Here is an 11,164-nt window from a genome sequence, read left to right on the forward strand (position 1 = left end):
CACTTAGGGAACAATCCCAAAGAAATAATCAGAGATGTAGTTAAAGATTTATATGTAAAATGTGTGCATTGATAGATGAATGAAAAAGAACATGTGGTATACACACACACACACACACACACACACACACACATACAGGCACACACACACAGAGGCTATTACTCAGCCATAAAAATGACTGAAATCTTGCCATTTGTGACAACATGGATGGACCTAGAGTGTGTTATGCTAAGTGAAATAAATCAGAGAAAGACACGTGCCATATGATTTCACGTATATATGGAATCTAAAAAACAAAACAAATGAATAAACAAACTAAGCAGACTCTTAAATGTAGAGACAGATGGTGACTACACTTATGATGAACATTGAGTAATGTATGTAACTGTCAAATCACTATGTTGTACACCTGAAACTAATCTAACATTGTAAGTCAACTATACTTCAGGAATAAATTACTGAATTACAAATTCATTGACATTCCTCCCTTTGGAGGTGGTGGGAGTGGCGGGGGGGAGGGGCTCTGGGCTTTCCTCTTGAATCTAGACAGGCTTCCGATTACTTCGACCAATGGAGTATGGCAGAAGTGGGGCTTTGTGAATTCCAAGGCTGGGTCGTAAAAGGCCACGTGACTTCCATTTTGGCTCTCTTAGAATGTTCGCTCTTCAGAAACTCTCTCTTGAGGTGCTTCCTCTGAGAACCAGCTGCCATGCTGGGAGAAGCCCAAGCCACAGGGAAGGTTCAGAGGCCACGTGTAGACGCTGCAATACGGTGTCAACTGAGCCCAGCCTTTGGGTCGTCCCAGACCAGGTACTAGACAGATAAGTGAAGAAGCCTCCAGACAGATTCATGCTGTTCTACTCAGGAGCTGCTGGCCACCTGTGCTAATTTAAATGTACATTTAATTAAAACTAAATGAAAGCTTTAGTTCCTCAGTCACTCTGGCCACATTTCAAGTGCTCAGTAGCCACAGCACAGAGATAGGCCATTTCCATCATTGGAGAAAAGTTCTATTAGACACATCTGCTCCGGATGATTCTTGAATGTTCAAATCTTCCAAGCTGAAGTTCCAGATGTTGTGGAGCCTAGAAAGGCCATCTGGTCCCCTCTACCCTGTCTGAACGCCTGACCTACAGGATCCGAGAACATAGTGAAATGGGTGTTTTATGCTCCTAAGTTCTGGATGGTTATGTAGCATTAGTAACTGGAATAAGTCCCTTTGATAAGAAGAGCAAAGCTTTCTCAGAAACCCTCCCCACTGACTTCTGTTTACACTGCTTTGTCAGAACTGTGTCACAATGCTAATTCCACTGCAAAGAAGCCTGGGAAAACACGTAGTTAGCGCTTACAGCTTTGTGTGTGTGTGTGTGTGTGTGTGTGTGTGTGTGTGTGTGTGTTCTCTCTCTCTCTCTCAAATACAATATATATTGTTGGACCATGTATATCTTTTCTAAACTAGAATTTTGTTATGTAGTTCTGTTTGAGTAAGGAGAGCTGTGTAATAAGGGATGCAATCTATGCTTGAAATTGACATATCATTTTAACAGAGCATTTTCCATTTTTCTTAGCAGACAGGCTACAACAGGTGAAGTCTAGAATTCATACTTTTAAAGTATTCTAACGCTATTAGCTCACAGAGGCTTTGAATAAATGTTCTTTGCAGGTAGAATGTTATAAACACTGTATCATTCCCAGAATCTGCAAATGCAATTTGTGCCTGAGATCAAAATCCTCATCCTTGGCTAATGGAGAGAAATTCAAAGATTTGGTCTGGATTGTTGTTCACCAAGATAACAGGGAGTAAGCAGGTTATCAGGGCACCTTCTCCTGTTGGACCCAGTTGCTTCAGTGGGATTGCCTGTTCCAAAGATAAATGGGTTTGTTCAGTGTTATCTGGTTATCTTTCAACGACAATGTCCGTGTTCCCATCTCTTTTAGACAACATATGGCCCTCCTCCACTAACCCATATGAGAAGCCACAGGAAACCACACTGAGGTTTCCTCAGTCATAAGTGTGTGACTTCCTTTGAAAAGTGTTTAGGAAAGGGGCGCCTGGGTGGCTCATTCGGTTGGGCGTCAGACTCTTGGTTTCGGCCCGGGTCATGATCTCACAGTTCGTGAGTTTGAGCCCTGTGTCAGATTCTCTCTCTTTCCCCTGCTCTTGCTCTCTTTCTCTCTCAAAGTAAATAAGAAAAGAAAAGGAAAGAAAAATGTTTAGGAGAGAATTGGTTTACTTGGTTTTTAATAACTCAATGATTATTTAATAATTGCTCCTTCTCAATAATATTAAAGTGTGCATGACAGTCTGCAAGAAATGAATGACAATGATGAGAAAGATATCATGCTTGCATGCTAACTTTCAAATAAAGATAAAAGTTTGATTCTCTAGAAGTAAAATAAGCCTTGATAAGTACACATCAGGAGATGGTGACTCTCCTGTAATCCTCAGTTTGCAAAGAAACAGAATGAGAATTACAAGGTTTAGGACACATCTGTCAGAAATCAAGGTGGGAGTGTGTGTGCGTTTGTGTGTGTGAAGAAGATAATAATTCAGCGCACTTTCAAGAACTGTATTTCGCAATGATATTGGAACATACTCGTTTACCTTCAGTGTAAGGCACTGCTCTAGGAATCTTGTGGAATGCAAGGTGGGGAAAGGCAAAGACTGTGATTTTCAGTGACTATTACTCGCCCAGAGAGAGGAATACCTATTGTTGCAATATCACCTGAAGCCTCCTATCGAACGCTTATTTTTTTTCCCTCCATTAATCAAAATAGTCATTTAGCAGTCCACTCCCCTGAACAATTCCAAAGTAAATGTTAAATAGTAATAAGCCATATGAGGGGGGTCCTTTAAAGTGTAAACTTGCATAAGGGGAATTTTATACCTCGTGACTTGGAGGAGTATGAATCTGGTTTCCCTGTATTTGCGATCTATATTTTTAAAATAACTATGTTATTTACTTTAAAGGCATTGAGTTTTAAATGTGGAATATTTTAATTGAAAGAGATGTTAGAGATTATGTCATCCAACACTTTTTATAGATGAGTGATATGAAGGTTGATAGAAATGGGTAAAATTCAGATACCCGCCCTTCAGAACTTTGCCCAGCATATCATGGGGCCTCCACATGTGCGTGTGTGTTTATACCTGCTCTGAAAAGTCCTCATACCCTTGGGCTGAGCTGCAATAACTCATACAGTTTTGGCATTTAAATTTTTTATTAAAAAACTCTATTTACCGCTATTGATAATTAATCAGAACCTATCAGACGAGTGCTCTAGAGTTTTAAGCCTGGGATTATAGATTGGGGACATTCAGAAAAGAGAATTTGTACCTTCCTTTTGCAAATTCTTGAAAAGTATAGATAAGGTAGACAAAATTACAATTCATCTATCTTTGGTTAGACATTTTAATCTCAGCCAAGCCTAATATGCTCCTCTAATTATAGTGATATATTTTCCAAATTACAAATCAGGACACATGACCTCACACATGGTCCTGCAATTCTGGATGTTTGGTACAGTAATATCATTTGCCTAATGGTAAGAGAAATTATGCTCTGGAGCACATGAAAAATGAAGTGCTTCACTTGATAAACCATTCCCCAAATTTCCCATCTTGTTACCTGTAATTTCTGTGCTCAGCTAATCATAAAATTAAAAATAACTCATTTTTTATAACAAATGGAAGGAATGCTCATTATAGAAAACAAAAAGTTACAACTGAGCAAAAAGTAGAAAACACTGAAAGAATATCTTGATGTAGAGAAAGGGGAGTTTTAATTTAAAATGCTTCCGGGGTGCCGGAGTGGCTCAGTGGGTTGGGCGGCTGACTTCGGCTCAGGTCATGATCTCACACTCCGTGAGTTCAAGCCCCGTGTCGGGCTTTGTGCTGACAGCTCAGAGCCTGGAGCTTGGTTGGAGTTCTGTGTCTCCCTCTCTCTCTCTCTCTCTCTCTGCACCTCCTCCACTCGCACTCTGTCTGTCTCTCTCTCAAAAATAAACATTAAAAAAAATTTTAATGCTTCCAAGAAATAAAATAAAATAAAATGCTTCCATACTTTCACAATCAAATCCCACTTTTCCTTGTTACAAAAAATCCAAAGACTGAAAAATCAGTCATTGAGTAAAATTTCTATGTTCTTAAAACAGACTGCAGGAGTTTTAGGAATCTGTACAATAAACATTAAATCGGCCACTGACCACTCCCACCCTCAAACCATTCTACAAACCAATCTTCCTCCCACTCCCAGTCCCCACAATGGCGACTTTAGAAATTTCCGAAATATCCTCTACCAGTTCGGTTCCTTCTAAAGGGGACCAGGGATGGAGGCACGAGGGCACGGGAGTCAGAGTGGAGAAAAAGGCTACATGCCTAAAGCGTAAAGTCTCTAGGCCTAACACCTAAAGCGGATGTGTGCGGGCACAGCACAACCGGTCTACACAGCCGGCTCCGCGGACACCCCACTCATCGGGGAGTTCCGCTTTAACTTCCTTATAGCAGGTTGAGAGTTCAGGCCCCACAGTTTTAAGAGGAAGGCGGAGCCCCAGCTGGTGTTTTTCCAGGAAGCACTTCTTGAGCTCAGAGGAAAGCGGGGAGAGAAGGCCAAGCGCCGGGCGTTTCATTCATTGCTCCTCTTTCTCCCCCTCCCTACCATCCCTCCGCCTAGACTTTCTCTCCTCTTTTCCCAGTGCGAGCTTGACGTCTGTCTCCTGGATACCAGACAGCCAATCGCCTAGTTGCTAAGGGAGAAGTGCGGCCAATCAGGCGTCGTTGCTACCTGTGAGTAATATTTTTAGCCGAGAGGGACGCTCGGTTCCACTCCCACTGTAACTTCGTGTATTTCTCTGCTGCAGGTTGTGAAAAGGGCGCTTACCCGCCTCCCTGGAGTCCCTCTCTTTCCCCGCTCCCTGTTTACCCGCTCACATTTCAACCGAAGATTATCTTAAACGTGCATTACAGGAAGGCACCGTGTTTATTGTGTGTATTTATGTTAAAATACATTTGAATACACGCATGCATATATATACTTGGATACGTACGCAGTTTGGCACGGAGGCCTGGGTTGGGACCTTTGGAATAAAATGTGATTCTTCTTACAGTCTCAAGCCACCCCACGTCCGAGTTGCTGCCAGATCGCATGGGGAGGTCTGAAGTGGGATGCAGAGGCAGTTAAACTGTCACCTGGGAGGGAGGTGTGGCCAGGTGGTCTCTCTTCCCCACCCCCAGCCTGGCACGGCAGCTTTGGGTTCTGCTGTTGCCACTCTCTGGGTGGCAGTTGGCCTAGGCCCCTGAGGTGATTAATATTCAATTAATCGGGTGCACGAGTCCCTGTCACAGTTCGCCCTTTCTCTAGGCTCTCCTGGGTGCACTGGAGGCCGATTTGGTAGCTCGTTCACGAGTGGGATTTTCCTGGGCCACAGTCCCACTCGGGTAGTGCATTTTTGTAAACTGTCCCCTCCTTCTCGAGGCTCTCCTCCCGTTCTTCCCCGCCGCCCCGCCACCTGCCTCGCTCCCCTTCCCCCTGTTCTCTCCGGTGCTCTCCGCCCAGATTTAGCGTCAGCCGCCCCACCCACTACCGTCGCCCTCACTGGCACGTCTGCCCCCCAATCCCGTTCCCAGCTTTCTCTTAATCCCACCCACAGTGGCTCCAGAACGTCGGCTCATTGGCCATCGTGGAGCCCGAGGGGTGTGGCGTTGTCCACTCGGCCCTCCGCCGCCCGTCAGGACATGGGCAGGCGAGACTTGACCAATGGCATCGGGGGGCAGGGCAGGGGCGGAGCCGCTGCTGAGGGTCTGGGGTGCGGGGCCGCAGGGCGGGGAATGGTTACGCGGCCCGGAGCTGTGTGACGCGAGGCGGGCGCGCGCGCACCCCTACGGGAGGGGATGGGGGCAGGGAGGAGACTATAAAACGAGAGGCGGGGCGCGCGCCGCGGCAGAAGGAGCGAAGCTCTGGCCCGGCGCGGAGTGGGCGCACTACGGGGACGCTGGGCCGGGCACCAGGCTGTGTGGAAAAGCGAGCGCGTTCGCCTGACCCGTCCCCGCCACCCCGAGCCACAAGGGTCGAGTTCCTGAGACCCGCGCCGAAGCCCCCGTCCTCCGCCCGGCGGCGCCGTCTTGCATTCAGCCAACTGGCCGCTGCCGACCCTCCCGAGCCCCCGCCCTGCCGCCCCTTCTCCCCCGCCCAGCGGCCGGGTCTGTGGTGGAAGCAGCCAGTAAGTATCGAAGGGCGGCGGGCGGGGTCCGGAGGCGGAGGGGCTGCAGCGGCGTCGAGCCCCGGGCCCTCGGGGACGGCGGCGTCGCGGCCCGGGCGTGGAGGGGAGCGGCTCCGAGGGGCCCCAGCGCGCCCGGGGCCCGGAGGCGGGGCCGGCCGGCGCGTCGGTCTCGGCTCGGGCCGGGAGGGTGAGGAGGGAAGGGCTGCCCGGGCCGAGCTGACGGGAATCGGGGGTTGGGGCGCCCGGAGGAGCGGCGAGCTCGAGGGGGACGCTGGGGTCCGCGGGGCCGGTGGCCGCCGGGACTGAAAATGGTGCGGGGGAGCCGGTGCTCCCGGGCTCTGGCCAGGTCCCAGGAGCCTCGGGCGGGGGGCGGGGGGCGGGAGCGGCGGGTCAGGTTACGGCGGGGGGAGGGGAGCGGCTGACCCGGAGCGGCCGGCGCCCCGACCTGCCGGGTGCCCGGCCCCGAGTGGTTGCTTTGCCATTTCTCGTGGCCTTCCTCCTCCTCCTTTTCGGAGGAGACTTGTACTCTCCTCCTCCTCCCTTCCTCCTCCTCCTCCCTTCCTCCTCCTCCTCTCTTCCTCCTCCTCCTCTCTTCCTCCTCCTCCTCCTCCTCCTCCTCCTCCTCCACCTCCTCCTCCTCTTGCTGCTGCTGCTGCTTGCTGCTGCTCCAGCGCTTGGGCTCCGAGGGCTGTGAGCTGAAATCTAATGAGACCCAACTGGCTGTTTATGTAATTCTTCACACTCCTGTCTTAAGGCGTTGCTTTAAAACTACCTTCCGCGGAGCCTGAATTTCGCTCGGCTGCACCTTCAAGCAATTTGGCTTAATCAGCTGCCTTCGCCGGCACTCCGGCTTTGGGCTTGCAGAGTGTAGTTTGTGGGCCGCCGGGGATCCTTTCCCTTTGTCATCACGAATATGGAACATGGAACAGATGGATTAATACCAACTTGAGTTTTAAATGCCCTTTTAAATCAGCCTCAGTGTACGAATAGATTCCTTTTGCAAATATCTTCTGTTTGCCCTTGATCTTTTCTTCTCCCCACCCAGTGCTGATCCAGCAAACGTTTAAAGGTCGACCTTATCGTACCAGCCTCCCCGGCTGTTCTCTTATCGTGAAGGAGGGAGGTGGTTTTGAAAATCAGAATAAAACTCAGAAGCCCTCCCCTTTAAAGAGAATAATCAATAGAGTGTTGAAATTAATTATTGCTTTTGTTGCACTTGCTGCTAAAGAGAAATTTTCAGACTTAGAAAAATATACATTGAAAAGAAAAGGCACAGAGAACCTCGATTATTACAGTGTATGCCCTTAGTATTCAAGAGGGCAGCTATATGGGATAATTTGTTTCATAATTATCGTTCACAAGGTTGGCAATTCATTTAGTATTTAGTATTTTTAATTTTAGCATCATGTACTTTGGAAATCAAAATAATTTCCCTAACTCCTCAAATGTCTAAATGTTTAACGATACAGCAGATTGAAGCAGCATAAATCCAGAATGAATTGAAATATAAAATTCACTTCTAAATTGGTGAATAGGAATATGATCACTTTCTAAAACTGGTGTATATGTGTGTGGAGGTGGGTGGACGGGTGTCTGGAGTAGAGTTTCCAATAAATAATCTTGTGAGAATTGAGGGAAGAAATACGCTACATGCGCTAGAGAGATACTGTTTTCAGGAAAAGAAAAAAAAAGTAATAGGGTTGAAAATTTTGTTTTAAGTGTAAATCCTAAGTTTTCCCATGAGATTTTGAACTTCAATAAACAATTTTCTATTGTACGTTCCTTTATTTTGTGCTATTTATATTTTTCTGACTTGCTAGCCTATTAAACTTTTCCTAAAGTAACGTTACTCTGGGGGTAGAAGAGGTTGCGGGACTGAGATTTATCTTATTTGGACATGTTTGTTTTTGTTTTGTTTTGTTTTTCTTTAAGGAGCAAGACCACTCAAGGTGAAGGATAACCTACAGAATACCAGCACTCTGAATGAGAATTTGTTTCTCTGCCACAAACTGAACACTTGTGTGTGTGTGTGTGTGTAGGGGGGAGTTGAAACACAGAGCTCACTTTGTGGCATAGCAGCTATGCAGCTTGAAATCCAAGTAGCACTAAATTTTATTATCTCATATTTGTACAATAAGCTTCCCAGGAGACGTGTCAACATTTTTGGCGAAGAGCTTGAAAGACTTCTTAAGAAGAAATACGAAGGGCACTGGTATCCTGAAAAGCCATACAAAGGATCAGGGTTTAGATGTATACACATAGGGGAGAAAGTGGACCCAGTGATTGAACAAGCATCCAAAGAGAGTGGCTTGGACATTGATGATGTTCGTGGCAATCTGCCACAGGATCTTAGTGTTTGGATCGACCCGTTTGAGGTTTCCTACCAAATTGGTGAAAAGGGACCAGTGAAGGTGCTTTATGTGGATGATAATAACGAAAATGGATGTGAGTTGGATAAGGAGATCAAAAACAGCTTTAACCCAGAGGCCCAGGTTTTTATGCCCATCAGTGACCCAGCCTCATCAGTGTCCAGCTCTCCGTCGCCTCCCTTTGGTCACTCTGCTGCTGTAAGCCCTACCTTCATGCCCCGGTCCACTCAGCCTTTAACCTTCACCACTGCCACTTTTGCTGCCACCAAGTTCGGCTCTACCAAAATGAAGAATAGCGGCCGCAGCAACAAGGTTGCACGTACTTCTCCTATCAACCTCGGCTTGAATGTGAACGACCTCTTGAAGCAGAAAGCCGTCTCTTCCTCAATGCACTCTCTGTACGGGCTCGGCCTGGGTAGCCAACAGCAGCCGCAGCAACAACAGCAGCCATCCCAGCCACCGCCGCCCCCACCGCCGCCGCAGCAGCAGCAACAGCAGAAAGCCTCTGCTCTCTCTCCTAATGCCAAGGAATTTATTTTTCCTAACATGCAGGGTCAAGGTAGTAGTACCCATGGAATGTTCCCAGGTGACAGCCCCCTTAACCTCAGTCCTCTCCAGTACAGTAATGCCTTTGATGTGTTTGCGGCCTATGGAGGCCTCAACGAGAAGTCTTTTGTCGACGGCTTGAATTTTAGCCTAAATAACATGCAGTATTCTAACCAGCAATTCCAGCCTGTCATGGCTAACTAGAAAAAGAAAAAATGTATCTTACGAGTTGAAATGCACGGGCCCAAGGGGGATTTTTTTTTTTCACCTCCTTGAGATTTTTTTTTTTTTTTTTTAAAGCTTATAGTAAGGATACATTCAGGCTTGGTTACAAAAATAAAACATGCATCATTTTTCATTTGCCAACCAAGCACAAAGTTATTTTATACTGACTGTATATTTTAAAGTATACTCTCAGATATGGCCTCTTACAGTATTTAAGATATAGCAAGGACATGGCTGATTTTTTTTTTATAAAAAATTGGCACTAATAAGTGGGTTTATTGGTCTTTTCTAATTGTATAATTTAATTTAGTACGAAGTTTGTAAAATATCAGAGGATATATATATTGTTTCTACGACATGGTATTGCATTTATATCTTTTTACTACAGTGATCTGTGACAGCAGCAGCTTCATGTTGTATTTTTTTTACTGAAATTGTAAAATATCCATCTTAAAGACATCAACTATTCTAAAAATTGTGTACAGGATATTCCTTTAGTGGTGGAATTAAAATGTACGAATATTTGCTTTTTCAAAAAAAATGTATTTTCTGTTAAAGGTTTAAAGATTTTTGCTATATATTATGGAAGAAATGTAATCGTAAATATTAATTTTGTACCTATATTGTGCAATACTTGAAAAAAACGGTATAAAAGTATTTTGAGTCAGTGTCTTACATGTTAAGAGGGACTGAAATAGTTTATATTAAGTTTGTATTAAAATTCTTTAAAATTAAAAAGCACTTCTTGTGGTCTTTATTTTGAAGCTGTTGCCTGGCCAGTGCTTGGGATGATTTTATTCATTCATTCATTCATTCATTCTTTCATTTGCAGCTTTCTTCAGCCCACACCTGTCTCCCTGTGATAGGGATGGTTATGCTACGGCTAGCCAACCCTATTTTACAGCAAGTTTTAAAGTGTGTCTGCTGACATGTAAGAGAGTCACATGATAAAATGAAATTCACTGGTAACCTGAGAGGATTTATTTGAAATGTATAGGGGGAGGCCATTGGATCGGTTTTCTGTTTCTGCGTGGGAGATGAATAACTCAGAAACCTTGCTTGGACAAAACAGCTGACCTAACTAAGAAGATTAGGTGTGTTTACTAATTCTCACACTTAAAGTTCAGTCATATTTAGCTGGAGAATATATGATCAAAATCTGAAGATTGGACAGGTTGCTCAATGTTAGTGTTCCGTGTGCATTTTCCCAGAAAGTTTACCTTTTTTTTTTTTTTTTTTTCAATACACTTGGATAGCCAATCTGCTGCTTTGGAAGTAGAGGGGAGGTTCAAAGATTACTCACCTATAATACATCAAATTGTAGTGGCTTGGGAAGGGGGTTCTTAAAAAGTGAGGAGTCAGAAGAGAAAGATGCTATTTTTGAAGTAAAATAAGTCATTTCACTGTTTAAATGTCCATTGATAGTGTGTTGACATCGTATCAGTGAGAAATTTGCCTTGAATTGGAGGAAAACTTTGTACATATAGTAGGAACCAACACTGGGTTCCTGGTGAAATAAATTTGGTCTTAAATGAGTTTTTTTGGACACCAATGTACAAAAAGCCTTTTGTCTGTTACCCATGCAGTTTAGAGCAATAAAAAGTTTTAAAAACACAAGCACTAGGCATAACCGAGCCGAGCTGTCTGCTCCATGGTGAGGCCTTTGTCCTTGAGTGGACAGAATGAGGCTATGAAGAGGTACTGGGATAGTGAGTGGAACCGGGAGATCCGGTCTGCCAGCACCATCAATTATGTGCTTTTGTGATCCCCAACTTTGAATAGCTATAAGAACACTCACTAATGTT

The 11,164-nt window shown here is 45.2% G+C and overlaps 1 protein-coding gene across 2 annotated transcripts; it reads left to right on the forward strand.

Annotated features, from left to right (window-relative positions):
* Positions 1-4,677: 4,677 nt before the first annotated feature.
* TOB1 (transducer of ERBB2, 1) lies at positions 4,678-10,097 on the forward strand. 2 transcript variants are annotated; one of them, XM_027034125.2, is made up of 2 exons: positions 4,678-4,786; positions 8,152-10,097. In XM_027034125.2, exon 2 carries the CDS (start codon positions 8,301-8,303, stop codon positions 9,336-9,338), a length of 1,038 nt encoding a protein of 345 aa, XP_026889926.1. In that variant the 5' UTR covers positions 4,678-4,786; positions 8,152-8,300; the 3' UTR covers positions 9,339-10,097. The 2 variants fall into 2 exon arrangements, with proteins under 2 accessions (XP_026889926.1, XP_026889925.1); XM_027034124.2 differs by lacking the exon at positions 4,678-4,786 and adding an exon at positions 5,920-6,219.
* Positions 10,098-11,164: the final 1,067 nt, after the last annotated feature.

Source organism: Acinonyx jubatus, chromosome E1, assembly GCF_027475565.1.
Source record: "Acinonyx jubatus isolate Ajub_Pintada_27869175 chromosome E1, VMU_Ajub_asm_v1.0, whole genome shotgun sequence".
NCBI lineage: Eukaryota > Metazoa > Chordata > Mammalia > Carnivora > Felidae > Acinonyx > Acinonyx jubatus.